The sequence below is a fragment of the Urocampus carinirostris genome, chromosome 12 (assembly GCF_059441175.1).
Source record: "Urocampus carinirostris isolate Australia breed hairy pipefish chromosome 12, RoL_Ucar_1.0, whole genome shotgun sequence".
Lineage (NCBI taxonomy): Eukaryota > Metazoa > Chordata > Actinopteri > Syngnathiformes > Syngnathidae > Urocampus > Urocampus carinirostris.
Window position 1 is genome coordinate 17,109,339 of NC_142360.1, and position 21,035 is coordinate 17,130,373.

The 21,035-nt window shown below is 39.5% G+C and overlaps 1 protein-coding gene across 3 annotated transcripts in view; it reads right to left on the reverse strand.

The window, feature by feature from the left end:
• Nucleotides 1–21,035, reverse strand: part of hmcn1 (hemicentin 1) — a 151,337-nt gene that overhangs the window by 17,258 nt on the left and 113,044 nt on the right. For all 3 annotated transcript variants that reach the window (XM_088349495.1, XM_088349494.1, XM_088349493.1), the window contains exons 82-100: nucleotides 20,109–20,299; nucleotides 18,122–18,335; nucleotides 16,808–16,942; nucleotides 16,537–16,727; nucleotides 16,364–16,445; nucleotides 16,024–16,293; nucleotides 13,724–13,894; nucleotides 13,477–13,647; nucleotides 11,173–11,343; nucleotides 10,934–11,104; nucleotides 9,280–9,450; nucleotides 9,027–9,197; nucleotides 8,218–8,364; nucleotides 8,005–8,142; nucleotides 6,992–7,113; nucleotides 5,175–5,412; nucleotides 4,040–4,102; nucleotides 2,994–3,113; nucleotides 685–819 (exon numbers count right to left, since the gene is read on the reverse strand). In XM_088349495.1, coding sequence (XP_088205621.1) covers nucleotides 685–819; nucleotides 2,994–3,113; nucleotides 4,040–4,102; nucleotides 5,175–5,412; nucleotides 6,992–7,113; nucleotides 8,005–8,142; nucleotides 8,218–8,364; nucleotides 9,027–9,197; nucleotides 9,280–9,450; nucleotides 10,934–11,104; nucleotides 11,173–11,343; nucleotides 13,477–13,647; nucleotides 13,724–13,894; nucleotides 16,024–16,293; nucleotides 16,364–16,445; nucleotides 16,537–16,727; nucleotides 16,808–16,942; nucleotides 18,122–18,335; nucleotides 20,109–20,299 — 3,072 coding nt within the window. The remainder of the gene's footprint in view (nucleotides 1–684; nucleotides 820–2,993; nucleotides 3,114–4,039; nucleotides 4,103–5,174; nucleotides 5,413–6,991; nucleotides 7,114–8,004; nucleotides 8,143–8,217; nucleotides 8,365–9,026; nucleotides 9,198–9,279; nucleotides 9,451–10,933; nucleotides 11,105–11,172; nucleotides 11,344–13,476; nucleotides 13,648–13,723; nucleotides 13,895–16,023; nucleotides 16,294–16,363; nucleotides 16,446–16,536; nucleotides 16,728–16,807; nucleotides 16,943–18,121; nucleotides 18,336–20,108; nucleotides 20,300–21,035) is intronic.

Sequence of the window (21,035 nt, forward strand, 5' to 3'; positions counted from 1 at the left end):
TAGATCAGGGGATGGTGTAATAATAGTCTGTAATAGTAGTCTGTGATTTGCAATAATCTGTGCATCCCTTTGAGACTCTTTGTGATTAAGGGCTATACAAATAAACATGACTTGACTTAAATAAACCTAAAACACAAGTTCAAAAACCAATGGACATTTCAACAGAGTTCGTGAATTGAAAAGTGTTGGCTTTTGGTAACAGCTAATTACCTCTGTTCATCCTTGTTTTCTCTCAATACACACACCCTTGATTGACGAACTAATGGCATGATAAGACCTAATATATCAGTCTCGTTCCCTGAAATAGGTTAACTACAGTTTTTACCCTATTTCCTAATCACACACACGCTTTTCTACCATGGCACGGACTTTTTAAAACCTCAATTTTATCAGCGGCTTGATTCCAGTCTGGTGTATTTGAGCCGGGAAAGCTTTTGCCTCAGTGGCTCCGCTCCGGTTGCTTATCCATTCAGAAGGCAATGCGAGGGGGGAGAGGCTGAACCTAGGGAGAGAGAGGCTTGGCTGCATCTCAGCTTAAATAATCGACGCGTCAAATACATAAAAATGCCAATAACGATAACTGTCAAATTCCCAAATATCGCTCGGCCCGCCTAATAATCGGTCGACCTGTACTTCAACAGTACTCCACTAGAAGGTGCAAGGTAAAATGATACAATATCAAACCTGAGCAGGTGTGGTCATCAGCTGTTCTCCGGAACCCCCGGCCGCAGCGCATCACACAGCGATAGGACCCGACAGTGTTTTCACAGTCCTGTCCGTCGTGACACACGTCGGCACCCATGAAGCATTCGTCGATGTCTGTCAGAGGCAAAGTTTCAGGTTGTGACTGACTCGGTCATAACGACAAGGTAGAAGTAAGATCGGGTCTAAACAATGCAGCCCGACCAGGGTATTAAAGTGCGACATAGCCCAAGGCCGACCGCTTAACTTGATTTGCAGGACTGAGCCGGAAGCAAAATTTCATATTTTATTTGTGAGGACTCGAGAGGTGGAGAGGTCATTTATGATTATCAAAGAAAGCCTGTCTTTAGTAACAAAATCTAAGTTCAACAAGTCTGTACAAATGTTTACATATTTTATATTTCTGTGTCTGCAGAGGTTACATCACCTGACAATTATCCATTATTGATGAAAAATTCTAAGGCTGTCCGTTATTTTCACAGGTTGAAAATTGAACCACAGCAGCAGTACTGTTGTGTTTTTTGATGGACCCAAACACAGGGAGCAGGAAACTCACAGTACTCAAAAATGATTGTATTTAATCATCAAAATGCTCAAAAAAATAACAAACAAATATTTCAAAACTATTGAAAATAGTGATATTTGCAGACGACACTAACAATTTCTATTCAAATGATCACTATATTGACTTGGTAACCTGTATTAATCGTGAACTAATGAACCTAAAAGTATGGATGGATTTAAATAAGTTATCTCATCTCATCTCATTAGCCGTACCGCTTATCCTCAGTAGGGTCGCGGGGGGCTGGAGCCCATCCAAGCAATCATCGGGCAGTGGGCAGGGGACACCCTGAACTGGTTGCCAGCCAATCGCAGGGCACACAGGGACAGACAACTCATTCGCTCGATCACACCTAGGGACAATTTGGACCGGCCAATTCACCTGAAATGCATGTCTTTGGAATGTGGGAGGAAACCGGAGTGCCCGGAGGAAACCCACGCAAGCACGGGGAGAACATACAAACTCCGCACAGAAAGTCTGGAGCTGGATTTGAACCCACGACAGGTTCCCATGACATGAACTGTGCCGCACAAGCGCTAACCACTGCGCCGCCGTGCTGCCTAAATAAGTTATCTTTACATTTAAATAAACCCAAAGTAATATTCTTTGGTAATCAAAAGGCAAATCAAGATTTAGAAGTAAAAATGGATGGTGCTGCAATAGACATTGTATCAGAAATTAAGTTTTTAGGGGTCATAATAGACAATAAATTAAGCTGGAAAACACACATCAGACACATACAAACTAAGGTATCTAAAAGCATTTCAATAATTAATAAAGCCAAATTCCTTTTAAACTATAATGCCTTGTATTTATTATATTGTTCTCTAGTTCTTCCATACTTAACACATTGTGCAGAAATCTGGGGCAATAATTACAAAAGTTCACTACAGCACCTTTTTATCCTCTAAAAACGTGGAATTAGAACCATACGCAGGGTAGGATATCGACATCATACTAATATTTTATTCCTGCAGTCCAAATTATTAAAATTAGATGATTTAGTAAAATTTTGACTGCACAACTGCTATTTAAGGACAGCAAAAACATAGTGTCAGAAAAAATCTGTAAATTATTCATTCGGAAAGAGGGGCGATATAACTTAAGGGGCGATAGTGAATTCAAAAATGTAGTGCGGCACTTTAAGAAATAGAAGCTGAGAGACAAAAAGTTCAGTATCTGCACATCGTTTAAGCATACATTTTCAAAAAATATATATCTATTCTAGGCTTGACAGAGAAGCCTGGCAGTTTTAAATTGATTTTTGTCTTTGAAAGCAGTGAATTCTTACAATTTTCATTTGTTATTTAGTCGTATTTGACTCTTTCAATGCTTCAAAACAATGTTTTTCTGGGGTAGCTTTCTCTCATGGTGTTTGTTGACTTAAGTAACCCTGCAGTGTATGTATACACCAAACCTCCGTTTTATCCATCCATCCATTATCTGCACCGCTTATCCACAGTAGGGTCGCAGGGCCTTCGATTTATATCATCTTTAATTTTTTTTTTTTGCAATAATCCTGAGTTTCAGTGGTGCTGCTTTTACTTGTTTATAAAGAAAGCAAAATTGCTGCTGTAAGCTCAGCCCAACGTAGGACATCTCAACAGGGTAGGACATGTTTTAGTAATGATTGACATTTTAGGCCCGACTTAAGTTGAAATTTGGGTCGGACTTGGGCTTATGTTTTAAACTCTTAGACAATGTAATGTTCAGTGTGAGCAATGCCTACCTTGACAGGTCCTGCCGTCGGCTGAGATGGTGAGGCCACGGGGGCAAGAGCAGTAGTAAGTGCCCATGGTGTTGTGACAAGCATGGGAACATGGGTTTCCCACTTCACACTCGTTCTCATCTGCGTAAATGATCAGATCATCTGATTTCTCGATGCAGCATGAAGCAAAAGTGCGCTTTTGTTGGAATGTGGTGGCCTCACATCAGTCAAAAGTGGTAGTGGCTTTAGCCGAAAGAGTCATCATTTTCCACGATACTCGGCATATCTAACCATCTAAAATCTCTGAGTCAATACTTGGGTAGAAATACAGTACATATATATTTTCTGTGGCTGTGTACAGTATGACTAGCAATGAGGTAATGAAAAGTTTTTTTTTAAATATAATAGAATATCCATCCATCCATCCGCTTTCTGCACTGCTGATCTTCAGTAAGGTTGTGAGCTGGAGCCCATTCCAGCTTTCTTCGGGCAAACCCACAGAGCCACAGGGAGAACTCAGCATAGTTCGATTTCAACCCGGGACTTCTGAACGAACCACTAAGCTGCTGTGCCGCCATGATAGAACTTAATAAATATTATAATAGAAGTAATAGATATTATAGAATAGCAAAGTATTAATAACACCTTATTGCAAAGTAATCACCACTAAATTAAAGGTATTACTGTTAATACTCAACAAAATAAATACAAAATACGGTTTTGTTTATTTAGAAATTTGAAAATAATTAGTTGTTTTGGATGTTACATTTGGTAGATCATTTTGACTTATCATTTAGTGAGTAGATGGCATACTGTAATAAGAGTCCAACCAAAAATTGCAAGAATCTAATCTAAGTTCCCTTCCTCTTTAGGTATAATTCTTTCATCGGTACTGTACTGTAATTATTCGTACTTCAGACAACTTTCGCTGTTTCTACCATTCACTTCAAGTTAAATTGTATACTTTTTGCCTATTATAAAAAAAGCACTTTAATTAGATGTCAAGAAGTTATTTTAACTGATTCTTCAAGTGAAATGTTAAAATGTTAACAGTCAAGAACACTCACCTGCACAATATGGCCCCGCAAAAAACAAAGTAAACCCGTGAGGACACTGGTTACTACGATCACCTGCGGGAAAAAAAAAACAATTTTTATGATAGAGAAAAACTCGAGAAAAAAGTGTGAGGTTCAAAACCATGTCATGATGAAATAGAAGACTTTTGAACACAACGGACAAGGTAAAAGCACACTTAGATTGGCATGCAGTGAATTCCACTGCTAAATACCATTTCATGAATTCTGATTGGAGGATAGAGCAAACCACGTGCACATAAAAGTATTCTGATTGGACGATTTATTTGGTTACATGGTATGATATACACTGCTGGCCACTAAATGGCACTCTAACCTAACAACAAACATGGAAATAAGTGAGTATGCTCTTCCACTAGGAGGCAAGCTAAAATAGCAAGACTGTATACTTGAAGGCCGTATCTTTTTCCTCTGAATGATTCATGTGATACATCACAGCAGATCATTGATTGAAAATAGATAAGAGTCTTGAGAAAATTGCTAGTGGCCTCCAAGTTGCATACCTGTCAACCTGTACGGTTTTGCTGTACAAAGTAGTTAACGACGTACAAGAAAATCCGTACGGAAAAACGCAAATTTGTCAATGATGGGTACCATCCGGTATACACGAAACGGCAAATCAATCAAGTCAAAGGAGTTCGCCGTGGAAGCCTCTATCTCGGTATCGTTTTTTTCGTTGCAAACGAAGCGAGCGGTTTGATGCTACTGTGCGCATGTGTCTGCTGCCTGGGGATTTCCCATCATGCAGCATTCCGAAAAAAAAATATGGTGTACGATTATTTTGTATTTTGTACGGGAAAATACGACAATTTGTCTGGGCATGGAGCCGTAGAGGTTGACAGGTATGAAATTGTAGCTTTTAATTAGAGACAAATTCTTTTGGAGACTAACTATTTTGGCTTGGGAAACATATTCTCTTGACCTTAAAAGGCACTCGCTCCTGAAAACAACTCGAAAACGTAACTGCACACTTATTGAGTATGGACATACTTAACGTATAAAGATATAAGAAGAGTGTAAAAGTATATTTTGGATGTAAGAGTATAATATAAAAGGCACATTTAGACCATAATTTCCCTGACAAAAAACAACACTGCATTTCTCGTACCCTTGCTGATATGAGCTCGAATACTGTATTCAAGCTCCTCCTCCGCGGCGTGATACTGAGCATTGATGTCACTGGCATGGAGCGTCTGCACTAAGTAGGGCATCATGCCCCTAGAAACGTCATAGGAGATGGTATGGTTCCAAGAGTAGGGCACGCTCTCCCTGTCGATGGTGAACATGCGTGTGGACAGAGCATAGAGCTGGCCTGCTCCCGTCTGGATGTAATCCTCTGTGTAGTCCTGATAGGAACACAAGATAATAATTAATGGTGAGTGTAGAGTAGTCAACCTTGCTACTCGGACATAAGCTGGCGAAGACGATCTTCTTCTTTCCGAGTTGGCCTCTGACATCAGAGGACGCTGCTTTAAAAGAGAAAACAAGCCCACCTTCATTCTCTTTCCTGTGCAAACATTAACATTGCTGCAACAAAAGGGCACAACGGACTTCGTCAAACCAAAACACCATGGGTAACCTACAAGTTACAAGACGCACTCCCTCCCTGGGAACCAGCTTAGCCAAGACAAACTTTCCACCTCTGAAAAAGGAAAGTACCTTGAACTCTGGAACCAAAAAATCTCGATAGAGTAAGCGACGTGCAGACCATGGAACAAAACCGAACAATCTTAAAAAATGCAATGGCCAGCAGACTGCTCAATGAATAGGTATTGAGCAAGAAAGGGGAATCATGAAATCATGAAATCATCAAATCATGTTGCTTCACTCGGGCTAGTTTAGTTGGGAACGACTGTAAGAATACATCCCAAATTGATTAATATCATTTTCTCTGTTTTGTTTTTCGTTTTTTCATTCCTCCCAATCACACCCACCACATTCCTATACCTCCATATAACTTTAGGAGAGTGTCATGGTTGTTAATATTACTTTGAATAAACTCAATTAATGTGTTACACCAATCGATGTGTCAATTCTTGACCGAATTGGTAATTCCATCATCAAAATTAACAAAGCATGAATTAACATTTCAGCAAATGGAGAAGCCTTTTAGAACAATGAGAGCTGATTGAATTTTATTGTGTGTCAATCAAGGAGAACTAAAGCAAAACCGATATTTTGGAAGCTGATGGATTTACAGTTATCCTATTATGAGGTGAAATAAATCACATACGCTACATGAGTAATAGTATTTTTCAACAAAGTGAAATTCTAACAGACAAAAGCTTGAAAAACGTTTTTTAAGTTAAAGGTGGTGTCTGTAACTTCAAAATGTTCTTCTTGCTGATGCCATCTTCTGGCTAAAATGATCATTGCAGATCCTTTTGCTGCGTGTGCAAGTATGTGAAATTCCTAGATGCTCAAATACACAATTCCGTCTTCATCTTTTTGGGGGTTTGGGTTGGTATTCAGAACTGTGCTTGAAACAGTCCTTTTCTTACTTTCATCATTTCAATCAAGGAATAGAAAAAAAAACACAACCAAGTGTGTGATATCACTCCGACCCCCCCAACCCCCTTGGCTCTTTCCTTCTGTATAAAGCACTTAGTGGCCGGAACACCAATGATAAAAGTAAGATAAAAGAAGATAGGCACGGTGAATAAAAAAATAAATAAAGGCTCTTTAAACTCAGATGGGCATTGTTAAACACCTCAAACTCCTCACCGCACCTTCGATGTCAAAACATCAAAAGCATGAAGTATATTTTAATAATGAGATTAAACATTTATATTCAGGCTTCCTAAAGTGTATTAATGGTTACTGTCCTAAAATAGTTCAAAAATATGAACACCTCAAAGCACTTTATTTCAACATAGACTCTTATCTTATAACTATGGTATATAGAATGAAAAAATGTACGAGTACCTTGATGCTGATATCAACATGTGAAGGCATCTGAAGGATTTGTCCGTTCACGACGATGTCCAGTAACAATGCTCCATCGGCGTCTAAGCCCCGGGCAATGTGAGTCATCCTTAGAATCTCACCTGAGTGGAAAAAATAGATTGGGAAGAAAAACTCAAGCAGAAAGATTAAATAAACATACCAAACAGCATCCATCCATTTTCTACTGTAAACAGAGGTACCTCTTTATACCAGCTTAATTCGTTACAGGGTCATGAAATGCTCAAATAACAAGCACGTTTTTCGTTACGAAATAATCCAAAACTGATTGGCCCCTTCCCGGTCTCCGCAAAGGATCAAATTGAAACCTAAATACTTATAAAACACATCTTTGTGACCACTGAAAATACATTCAAATACTAATTAAACATTACAAAACAGTAATAGGTTGAAAATCATATTAACTAAATAAAATGAGTCACCGCAACGAAGTGTGCTTGTGCTGCGGATGTTCGGGTCTAGGAGGGGGAGTTGATTATGTAAATTATGTTTTTGATGATGTGTAAACACTTCATGTACACATAAAATTAAAGTTACTGTAATATTAAATGAACATGGACACATAAAATATTTCCGCAGCAATTTTAAAATATGATTTCTTTGCCTGTTTCTTAGTCTAGTTAGAAATTCTCATTGACACATGCATCAAATAGAATCAACAGGCATCTGCTTCCGTTATTCTGCCTTAGATCCAATCGTCTGTACGATTCTAAAAAGATCATTTTCTGATAGATATTTTGTTCGTACTTCATTGAAATTACTAATTGCTTTGTGGCTTTTGTCAATCATTAAGTGGTGTGGTGTCAGACTCACTGCATTTTAATTGTATGTTTCAGTTATACTCGGTTTTGGATTACAGTGGAGCTTGGACGATAATCTGGACTCACTCAGTGATTTATTCTAAGAAGAGTTAAACTACTCCTAGATTGTGTACCATGCACACACAAAGAGAACAGAACATGATGCGTATTTACCAGTGGCAAATTCCACTTGTGTTTCTCGCTTAAAGTTCGCTCCCGTTAATGTATATCCGTTGACAGCCTCTCCTACTTCCTGTGCAGCAGTCCAGTAGATGGGATTTAGTATGGAAATGAGATTCCTCATTGCAGGACCTTAGATTGAAATTCGATGTTAAAATTGGCGTTCGCTAAGTGATAACAGTATAGATGAGCTCTTACACAACTGACCTAATGATCTTGGTACATTTGAAATAGATGCTTTTATGATTCTACCACCAGACGTGGTGTCGCTGACGGTGGCGTTCAGTATGGCTACGCCAAACTCGATATCATTGATATTCCCTATAATGCTCCCACGTGCTGTCTGTGGCCCACCTGAAAAAAAAAATCCAGGATTTACACTCCTTTTCCACAGTAAATTCAAGCACTTTTTAATGACTTACTCCAGTACCATTGAAAGAATAAATCCTGTGTGGATCATGTATTTTGCAGATCCACAAATTGATCTGGGATTCACATATTCCATTTTTAATCATGTGTGTGCATTTATCAAGACATATGATTTTCATATTAGTGAAATTAAACAATACGTGTGTAAATCTTTTTGAGACAAATTTTTCCCCATATAGATAAAAAGACAGGGATATGTAGCTTAACTTTTCAGTTGCAGGGAATGCTTTTTCGCACGACCCATAGTAAATGCCCATAACCGATATGTAATGCTTGCACTAATACACATTTCGTAGTGCCCTGTTTAGGTGTAGCATGCACCTGTCCAAACCAATGCCAGGAGCCTTTAAATCATAGGGAAGAAAAAATGCAATGGCAAAGGGGAAACCAACAGAGAGCAGTTTCAGAGTAATATATAAGAAACTTGTTGTGAAACATGGCAACAATTTTAAGCATTTTCTGGCGCTTCACCCAAAATTCAAGCAATTTCCAATCCTTGAAAACACAACATTAAAATTCAAGTGTTTTCAAGCACCCATACAAACCCTGAAAGAAGCAAGAAGATGTCGTTTGACTACATGCCCTACCTGGACAGGCTTCAACGTTACACCTGGACAATTGGGAAGAGTCTCCCGGGCACGGTCTGCCACCGTCACTGGGTGACGGGGTATTACAGACACGAACCCGTGTTCTTTCTCCACCACCACAGGAAGTAGAGCATTCAACCCAAGACTGCCAATGCCCCCAGTTACCATCAACTGCCATAACACAAAAAAATCACATGAGCTTACTTACAAAATGCTTTTTAGTACACATTCAACTGGGGAAGGAAGCACACACCAGGACACGAGGCCGTGTTGCATCTTTGCATTTGTGCATCGGCCCCTGTGCACGCTCTACCGCTATTGGCCGGCCTGGGATTGTCGCATGTCCTGTAACGTCTCATTTGCCCTCCGTTGCATGTCTTGCTGCAACTGCCCCAGGTGCCCCACGGACCCCAGTTGCCATTGACTGAAACAGAATATCAAACAGATGCAATGCACTGCAAAAACATATTTAGCAGAAAATGTTTAGTAAGATCATTTTTATTTTGAGATATTTGCAAAGCGTGCAGAGTCTCAGAGCCAGAACCAGCAGGCTCAAGGATAACTTCTATCAGACTGTCAGGTATCTTAACTCTCTTCCTGACCTACCCCCTCCAACCCCTCCAACCCCTCTGCCTTCTGCCGAATCAATAAAAAACTGCTCGATTTAGATTTTGGTTACACTTTGTACATCATTTCTTCTAATCCTAACATATTTTCTACATTTCATATGCATACTTTTTTCTTTTTTTGACCTTGCTGCTGATTTTTGTTTGTGTTGTGTCTTAGGTATTGGATTTTTGCATGCGGGGAAGAGGAAGTAATTTTCATCTGTGCTGTGCATTGTGCTTATAGCATATTTGACAATAAAGTGGAAGTGGATATTCTATCATTTCACAAATGAAATAATAAAAATCATCCTGAAAATGAGATAAAATTAGCTTATCGACTAGATGGTGGATCCTTTTGCTCATTGTAAGAATGTTTTTTACAACAAAAAGGAAAAATATGTCTAAATTGAGCAAGCTATAAATCTTTTTATGTAAGAAATACTTTGGTACTCAACCATAATCTATTCAGGATAGGAGTTTGACCACTGTTTGAGTACATAAACATTTGTATGCATTTGATGGGATGATATTTATTTTTATGCGTTCCTACGCATTCCATACACAGATTGTCTTACAGTATACACAGAATATTAATAGAATGCGTACCTAAAGGAGCATAAAAAAACTAAATATTAATAAACAACCATAAATATCAAAAGGTGCGGTCCGTAATTTGACAATTTTCTACATGCTGACGCCATCTTTGGGCTTAAGTCATCATTACAGCCTCCGTCAAGTCCCCAGTGTGGCACGTGCAAGTACGAGCATTTCTTAGAAGTGCTTAATCAATTCTTCTTTTTTTCATCTTTTTGGGGGGTTTGGGTTGGTGTTTGGACTGTGTGTGAACAGGCATTTTCTTACTTTCACCATTTTCATGCTACACGAACAAAAGCATGAAATCACTCTACACCCCCCTTCCATGGTTTGTAATGTGTAGCGTGTCCCAAGCAAGATAAAGGAAGATAAAAGCAGATAGGCGCGGTGGGAAAAAAGGAAAGGCTCATTGAATTCAGCTGGGTATTGTTAACACATATTTCATAGAGAAAATATTCGACTTTCAACTTTTTAAGGACGCCTCGAACGATGTACCTTATTTGTCCATAATAAAGAGAAAAATATGAAAACAACTTTAAACCATTTACGGTACCTCTGAGCAGCGGTTCCATGGCTTCTTTGCATATGTTCTTCATACAGCATATTTGCCAATGGTGTAAAATACGTACTATGTATGTCTTTGCAGTGTTATTGAGTACATACTCACAAAAGCATGCAGTTAAAGATGAGCTAATCCAAACTAACCTGGGCAGGGTTCACTATTACAAAAGTCAACATGTATGTCATTGCCTTCACACTGCCTGCCGCCATATTGTGGGCTAGGGCTGGCGCAGAGGCGTGTTCTTTGTCTGGTGCCGCCGCCGCAGGAAACGCTGCAGGCTCCCCAGCTCACCCACGATGACCACTTCCCATCCACTAATGAATAATATCCTTTGTTAAGTTTGGTAAATATGGCAGTTCTCAGTAAACTGGACAACGCTTACCAGGACACGGCCTCTCGTTGCACACTTGAGTTTGTGTATCTGTGCCCTCACAAGGTAGGCCATCGAAAGCAGGCGGCGGATTGTTGCACAGGCGGATTCTTGACTGTATCCCCTTTCCACAGGTCTCGCTGCACAGGCTCCAAGGAAGCCAAGGCCCCCAGTCACCTGCCACTGCGTCAGTACACAGAATCGGCACTTCACTTGCAGGCCTCTGGTGTTGAATGTTACTTCATAATTAGCCTTATATCAAAATGAATAGCAGGAGCAGTGTTTACAGGGTTTGTATGGCCAAATTCAAGAACTTTTCAAGCACTTTCAAGGCCATTTTTTCCAGTACCTTCAAAGAAGGAATTCTAACGGTGATTAAAACAACTTTTTTTTTTTTTGGTTGACTTTGATAACTGAAGTAATAAAAGTCTAGCACATAATTTCTGCTATTTTGAGAGGTTTCTATTAATGACCTATGATCTTTTTGTGTCAATGGAATGCAATAAACTTACATGAATTCTGCTTCAACAATGCACACGAAACTTGGTTATGTCACACTTAAGACACGGAAAAGGCTTTATAGGTGTTGGGTAAGGATTGACTTCAATACGGAAGACCTAAAAAACTAAAAAAGTACTGTATGTATAAACAGAGTAGTGAGCCAAATTTAGCCTCAATTTAAATGATACTGACTTTTTTTGTACATCTGTGAACATTTCAAGTTATATTTAATGTGTTTTTCAGGGATCTCCTGCAAGATATATTATTAATCACTAAATAATTTGGTATTTGGAAGCCGAAAGAGTCAGCTCTTCTTAGTGAGCCAAAAAAGCCGGTTTCCTTAACAGAGCTGTCCTTTTGGGTTCAACCAGTAGGGGTGGTAATGCTTAACAAGACAAGGCCATAATGACAAGCCCCTAGAGCAGGCAAGTCGGCATCATTTTCACCCACTTTTTGGTACATTTTTCTTCATTTATTGTGTGGTCTATAGAGTCGGACTGCAAAGAAAAATGGCAATGACACCAGTTTCAAGTATTCTTAAGCACTTTACCCAAAATTTAAACATTTTTTTTACCTTGATAACACATGAAATTCTAATTCAAATTCAAGCATTTTCAAGGATTTCAAGCACCCCTACGAACCCTGTACTTAATATTTGTATTACTAATAAAAAAGAAGGCCTGACTGGTAAAAAAATGTGAAAACTAGGCATTATTAAGTTTGCATAGGCAACAATTGTATCTTTAAGGAGACAATAATTTAATTCTATTAGGAGTATCAGTCCTACATGATTCAGATTGAATCGTTTCTTGTACATGATTCAATTGTTTGTTTGTTTGTACATGATTCAAATTGAATCGTTTCTCCGGCGCCGTCACGAATGGCAGCCACTCCAGCAGCTCCCGTGTTATTTTCGATTGTTCTCAGTTATTTTCGATTGTTCTCAGCTTAGGGATGCTGCTGGAAAAGTGAATTTCCCTTCGGGGATGAATAAAGTATCTATCTATCTATCTATCTATTAAATGTGCAACCAACTCTGGAGTGTTTTTCAAACTTTTATTTAAGCAAATTTTTAATTAAATACATTTCAAAGTACACAAGTCATAGAAAATGTTAAGAAAAATAGTCGAAAGTATTTAAATAAATGAAGCTATTAAATAAAGATTTATTTATTCAGTCTTTCATTTTCCAACTGCTATGTATTCGTCAGCCTGGAGTGGGGTGGGCGCCGCCAGGCTGTACTTGCCTAAAACACACCATAGGAAAGGGCACCATTTTCCTACGACCCTTGTTGTTAAGGGATACCACACCCATCCACCATACATATGTTTAAAAAAAGATAATTTCGGTTTGCATAGGGGAGAATTAAGAAGTGCTTATTTTTATTGATGATGAGTTTGCATTCATTCATCCTTTCATTGTCCATCCATCCATCCATCCATCCATCCATCCATCCATCCATCCATCCATCCATCCATCCATCCATCCATCCATACATACATACAGTATATGTGTATGTTTACATGGGGGCTGAATAAGAAGTGTATATTTTCATCGTTGATTAGTTTATTCTATTTTTAATATTGGACACAAGCAAAGGATATTGTCTCTTTGGGAATGCAAAATTTATTGATGTCTCTTCTCCTTATTTTGAGTGTTTAGTTAACTATAAACTTATTAATTTGGTATTCACTTTTAATTTGCTGTTGACACAATACTTAAATAGTGTGGCCCGGCAACATTGCTTGATTTTGGTATACCTACATTTGTAATGAGGTATCATGGAGTAAAAACACAGCACGCGTTTTATCGTACCTGGGCAAGGACGCGCACTGCACATGATGACCTCGACAGGCCTACCCTCACACGGCCTGCCTTCATGTTGAGCTGGGGGGTCACTGCATGTCCGCACCCTCGTTTTATTCCCATGACCACAAGTACGAGAGCACTCCTCCCACGCAGACCACTTTGACCAGCTACCATCAACTACGGATTGAAATGTTCAAATATTCAAGCTTCGCACAGAACATCGCCCATCACCTGCTGTTAAGAGCACCTGTACCTGGACAAGGCTTCCCATGGCAAGTGCGTGTCTCGGTGTCTGTTCCTGCACAGTGTTGTCCACCGTTTGCAGGAAGAGGATTGTTGCATTGTCTCTCCCTCTTTTGAGAACCAATCCCACATGTCAAACTGCAGGGTCCCCAATCAGCCCACTGAGAGAAGCCTCCATGAACTGGAAAAGAGAAAACAAAACAAAAACAGGTGGGGGACCTTCTAGATCACATGTGTCATGTGACACAACGTTGAGAGAATAACACGAGCAGTTTTAAATATGTCCACCCGATGTCGCCAGATGACACTCTTTGAGTTGTATTTGCTGGCTATTATTAATCATCCAGAGAACATTAAGAAAAACCATCCCAGTGTTATATCTCAGTGTTATAATATATATATGCAACCTAACAGCATTGTTTTTTCATATTCAGGTAAACATTTTAATAAAAAAAAAGCAGAAAGACCTTTAAGTCATTTAATCAAAAGTATAAATGAGTGTTTGTAAGGTTTTTTTCTTTAATTCCCTCCAGCTAAGACACACCTTTTATCCCATTAATTTACTAGACCTACTCCCATGTAGGTGTTTTTCCTACCATGTGCCCCCCAAGCTAAATGAGTATGAGACCCCTATTCTAGATTCTTGGATGCATCCCAATTTAAAACAAATCTGAAAGATGAATTATTCAAATAAGTAAGGCGGAACTAGAAAGCGCAATCCCATTTTCCGCCAGGGACACTTTGAAATTCACAAACTTAAGGAAACCTTGTCATGAAAAAATAAAAATAAAAAGCAGCAAAAAAATTATTGATGTTCAGTTACTAAAGTTGTCACAGTTTCCCATTGCCCTCACTTGGGCCCGCCCGTTTGGCGCCAGCTGCTGCTCGTTGCCTGATTGGCTTCCCTCCTATTTAAACTCACTGCTCTTATTCACTCCTTGTCAGTCCGTCAACGAACCTCTGCACTTGCAAGACTTGTATTTTAACTCTGTCGGGTATCCTGCTCGTGTATCCAGTATCGATCCCGCCTGTCTCGTCTTGTCCGGTATCTTGCTCCCGTCTCCAGTATCAGGTATTGATCCCGTCCGTCTGATCCTGTCTGGTAACTTGCTCCAGTCTCCAGTATCCGGTATCGACCCCGTCTGTCCTGCCCTTTCCTGTATCTTGCTCGTGTTTCCGGTATCGATCCCGTCTGTCCTATCCTGTCGGGTATCTGCTCATGTATCCTGTATCTGGTATCCATCCCGTCTTTCCTGTCCGGTTTTGATCTCTGCTGCCCAGCAATCACCGAATCGCTGGAGTTTGCGTTTCTACGCATGACTACCCCGTTCCCACAAAATAAAATTTGTGTGAAAACGTTACGCATCTGGGTCCACGGTCTGTTCGGGTTATGACAAAAGTAGTCAATTACATTTGTGTTTTTGTGGGTTTGAATTTATAATATATTATTAATACTGTAGTGGATTTACATTCTTGTTTTGCTTTTCTACTAATTTTACTAAAATTTACAAGTGATTAAAGCCGAGTACGGGAATAAATAGACAAAAAAAACCCACATCAATAATTATTTCATAATTAAATTGTAACCCCTGAATCGTAATTGTAATAAAACTCAGAGGTAAAAAAACAGAGTTTGTACACCTTTTTCATTGCCAAATTCAAGTACTTTTTAAGAGCTCTGAAAGCCGATTGCAGAATTATATCTGCGATTCACATATAGGATTTTTAATCTTGTGTGTGCATTTTTTAAGACACATTATTTTTAGATCTTGAGCAAATCCTAAATATATTTGTGGATCTAAACAAAACATCTGTAAATATTTTATTAACAAATTTCTCCCCATTTTGGTATAAATGACAGTAATAAGTAGCTTGTATTTTACCACAATTTACCACAGGGAAATGCTACCTTAATTTTTTGCATGGTCCATAAAGAATGTCTATAATTGATACATAATCCTTGCACTAATACACATTTTGTTTAGGTGTGCTTTGCACTTGTCCTCCTGGGCTTGACCTGATGCTTCATGGGAAAATGTCATACAAACTAATGCCAGCTGCTCTTAATAACAAAGGAATTATAAATGCAATGGCAAAGCGTCATTTCTTATCAGACATGTTGAGAAGCATCCATATAATTTCAACCACTCCAAGCACTTCACCCATTATTCAAGCTATTTTCCATGCTTGAAAACACAACATTAAAATTCAAGCATTTTCAAGTATTTCAAGCACCCGTACGAACCCTAACAATAATGCCCAGCCCTAATAGTCAGCATGTATGAACACAAGTGTTTCAGGCTGTCTTACCTCTAACAGTTAGTCCAGCACGCACCAGTACAGATCCAAGCAAATTTCTTGCCACGCATTCATATTCCGCTGTGTCCTCCTTCTGGGCACTATTTATCCTAAGTGATCCATTTGATAGAATGAAGAAGCGGTCACTTCCCAAAAGGGGTCGCCCTTGGCGAGACCATTCGATGACTGGTGTGGGTTCACCCACCACCTGACAGTTGAGCACCACAGTAGTGCCTGCATCCACCATGGTCGCCACAGGTTCGACTATAAAGTTGGGCGCACCTGGTAAATAATGCGATAACACCTTATTTGATGTTTAAGTTCTGGAAATGACTTTAAGATTGGAGCTTACTCTGCAAAGTCAGCGTGACGCTCCTTTCCACAACACCAGCATCGTTTGTTGCCACGCAAAAATAGTTGCCTGCATCTTCAACCTGTTCAATGAAAAAGCCACACAATTTGCACACTTCCCAAGGGAAATACTGCATTGCAGTAAGACATGCACGATCCAAAGTGCTTTCCTACCACTGTGCCGTAGATGGCTAGAGAACCGTTGTCCAGTTGTCGAACGCGCTTGTTGATGTGTACGTTTATTCCGCTTTTGCGCCAATGGATGGTAGGAAGTGGGTCTCCCCTAACGTCACAGTTCAGGATGGCGTTGCCGCCTAGTGGTTCGATGCGATTGGAGTGAAGGTCTCCGTCGATGATTGGAGGCTCTGAAACCGGAACGGGGTGAGGAAAAGTCGTGATCCAGTTTAAAGCTGAAAGGGTAAGAGGATGATGAATATCTCCTTACCTTTGACGTTGACAAAACCCAAAGATTTAATGCTTCCGACTGAGTTTTCAGCCACGCAGGTATAAGTACCGGCGTCTTCTTTACTAACTCTCTCTATCACCAACTCACTGTGGCCGATTAGTTGATCATAGAGAACTGCAGCAGCACAACACATCAGGGAGAATGGTGCAAAATAGCAAAACACAACAATGAAAACAATGTAAGAAGAGTAAATATGCAATAAATACAGTGGACAGTCAGTGGATGCTGAAAATGTATAATTAAAGGAATTCATAAGTGGAAGGGGGGACAATCGAATGAGTAATAAAAGAAAGATGTACATATGTCACAATTAAGCAAAATAAATAGATGAATAAATAAATTACTATGATATAATGTTGAAAAAAAAAGGATGGGACAGAAGTGTCTAAACAACGGCCTATGGGCCATTTGTGACCAGATGACCTTTTTTTCTGGGCCAAAATATTATTTTGTTCTAAAAAACGAAAAAACATAAAACAGAAAATAAATCATTCTTAGATATTGATTGATAGATCTTTTTTTATAGATATTGTTACTTGCAATGCCCTCTTGGGGTGGCTGTTTTTCGATCAGGAAACTAAAAAATAAGAAAACTAATATTAAAATAAAAAATGTATTTTGACGGTACAACAAAATGAATTTACTTGAAAAACATGACTACGTGGAAGGTTCTCGTTTTGAAATGTACTTGATAGTTATTTTTTTTAAAACTGCACATACATAATACATAATATTACAGTTAGGGGTACCACATATATATATCCATCCATCCATCCATTATCTGCACCGCTTATCCTCAGTAGGGTCGCGGGGGTGCTGGAGCCCATCCCAGCCATCCTCAGGCAGTGGGCAGGGGACACCCTGAACTGGTTGCCAGCCAGTCGCAAGGCACACAGAGACAGACAACTCACTCACCCAATAGCAGTGGTTAGTGCATGTGCGGCACAATTCTGAGGTCATAAAATCGAACCTCCTGCGTGGAGTTTGCACTTCGCCGCTGTGCTGCCCCCACATACATATATATATATATATATATATATATATATATATATATATATATATATATATATATATATATATATATATATATATATATATATATATATATATATATATATATATATATATATATATATATATATATATATATATATTGTTTAAATCATGTCAAAAAGTTGTAAACTTAGTCTTAAAGTCTTAAATTCGGAGGGTAGTTTAAATGTTTTTTGCATTTATTTGAAAAAAAAAATAGTGTTTCCCCGAGTGTATAATTGTGTTACTCAATGGCTGTACCTGGAATTATGTTGTTGTTGAAAGCCCAGGTGATCCTGGGCTGTGGGATACCGCTGACTCCGCAGTCTAAAAGGAGGCGCTCTCCTTTGTTGAGTGAGACGTCTCCAAGCAACTCGGTGAAGACAGGGTGGGTATAAACTGAAAGGATGGCTGTCTGACTGTCCTGACCCACTACGTTTGTGGCAAGACATGTGTAACTGCCTGCGTCCTCAGGCTAGGATGTTGAATGAGAACGAGTTCATAATTCAATCAGCAACACTCCTCATTTAAGTACAGTAGCATATTTTCTGCATTACAAGGCTCACTGAACTATAAGACACATGGAATTCAAATTACTGCAAGTGCTAAGTGGCACAAAAAAATTGCTGTATTGGCGCACTTAATAGAATAGCATTGGATGCAATTGAAATCAAACCCAGATCGAATGCAGATGTTACCATTACTGTATACTGACAACAAATGAAAAAGCATTACGTTTTATCTCATCATCATCATACTGTTTTTATTCCCAATACCAAATTCTTGAATTTTATTATTGGGCCGTGCCACTCAAATGTTGTCAGACATTAAACCAGTCAGCGATGCAGCCGACCCGTAAAGTGTTATCGAAGCGCACCAGATTTTGAACTGAAAGAAGAGAGGGGTATTGTGGGAAGTAATTCAGACGTTCTGAATTGAATGAAGAGAACGGAATTGTGGAACGTAATTCGGTCATACTGAAAGTTATAAATAAACCCATGGGTGCATGTACAGTGGAACCTCGGTTTTCAAACGCCTCTCAGTTCGGACAAATCGGTGTTCGACCAAAAATTTCGAGAAATTCTTGCTTCGCTGTTCGGTCAAAAAATCAGAGTTCGAACGCCGGTACTCTAGGGTGCGATGCTGAGCGGCGTACGGGTGTTTTAGCCCTTTATTATGCCTCCGAAGAAGGTCGGTGCAAGCAGGACAGGTGAAAAAAAAAAAAGTGGTTCGTCCAACTATTGCCTTTAAGAAAGACATAATAGCTAGATAGGAAAGAGGTGTGCGAATTTCTGATCTTGCTAGTGAATACAGCATGGCTAAATCTACTATCAGTACGATAGTAAAGAATAAGGAGGCTGTGAAATCGAGTGATGCGGCTAAAGAAGTTAGCGCTATAAGCAAGCAACTGCCGCAAGTTTTGGAAGAGGTTGAAAAACTTTTGATGATTTTTCTCTCCCCACCGTCCACCACAAAGGTAAGAAATCCTATTCATAATCCTTTTTTTTATTATTACACGTTCATGTTAGCGTAATCTTTCGTACGGAAGATTACGCGAACGTACGATTAGCCTGGGTTAGCTTCATTTTTACGTTCTTGGTAAACATTTAGGGTGTTGGAATGGATTATAACGATTTTACATTACTTTTAATGGGAAAAATGATTTTCCGTGATCGACCAAATCGGTTTTCGAACAGGGTTCTGGAACGGATTAAGGTCGAGAACCGAGGTTCCACTGTATTCAAAACGTTTGTCACTTACAATGCTTGGTTTTAGCAGAGAAAAAGTGAAACCATATTCTCTCTAATCTAACAATCTGGTATCGTGACTAAAAATAGTGTGATAATGAGATCAGACCCAATGCCTTTTCATGTGTTGTCTGTATCCCGAGTGGTCTAGTGAATAGGATGCAGCGCTCTCCCTGCAGCAATTCGGGTTTACATTCAATGTTATTCAATGGTGAGCAATCTCCATGTCCCTAGTGGCCTGGTGGCTAGGGTTACGTGCTCTTACAATTTCTATCTGGTTAGACCCCAATTGCCACCAATGATATGCAATTGTTGTTCTCAAAAATTGTTTTCAACCGATCCATAATTGCACAACTATGGTAAGACATTTCCAATTTAGTGCGCACATAGGGTACACAGGTAATAAGGCAACTGTTCAAATTTCTGGCCAATTTAGGGTTTTTGGATGTCCTTATAGTCCAGACATAACGGTACACAAAAATCTGAGCTCCTGACCTCACCTGAGCTATATCAATAACAAGTTCCCCAGAGGGCAAAATGGTGTGCTCTCCAGTTCCTACTCCTAAAAGAACACCGTCTTTCTCCCAGGACAGGATCGGTTGTGGGACGCCATCGGCCACACATGCAAGTTGGGCCTGATTACTTTCCACCACAACTACGTCCTGTTTGAAATCAATAATGGAAGGGGGGGCTGCAAAGGGATTATTTATTAATGGGCAGTAAGTGATATCATTTAAAATAATACAAAACCACATGTCAACATTAAAACCCCACGCACACTTAACGCCATCAGCATTGGGGGTTTTGCAAAAGCGCCTTTGCTGTTTTCAGCTTTACTCCAAGTTGTTGAAGTCACATTTTCGAATCATATGCTCTAAGTCAGATAGCAAAGTCAGAAAAAAGCGAAGTTGCAATAGAGAAGTGAGAAGTTGTCTTTTTGTCTTGTTTTAACACACTAAATTCCATTCACTTGTCATTGTCCTTGAGTATTAAAGGTAGCTCCAGGATCTTACAAAGACTCAAATGATACCAAAAGGGACCTGTAGGGTGTTTGATAGATAACTTCCCTTTTATTCAATTTGGAAATTGAAGGATTTTTTATTTTATTTATTTGACTATAAGGGATAATATAATACAAATTACAGTTATTGAATGCAATGAAGATTTTTCACAGAGGCTTAAGGTGGGTCGCGCCGTTCCGAATGCGAATGTTTTGTTTAGTTCTGTTGATAACAGAGTTGACGCAGGTGGTAAGCGTTGTTTGGAGAGAGCGCGCGGGAATGTTTTGACCGGTCCAGACAAGGTGGCGACTAGGTGTAGGCCACGTGAGGAGTCTGCCATGGGGGGAGTTCCTGGCGCGCCCATGGGGGGGTGGCCGATGCCCCGACGTGTCAAAAAGACAGAAGACGGAAGAAGAGAGACGGGAG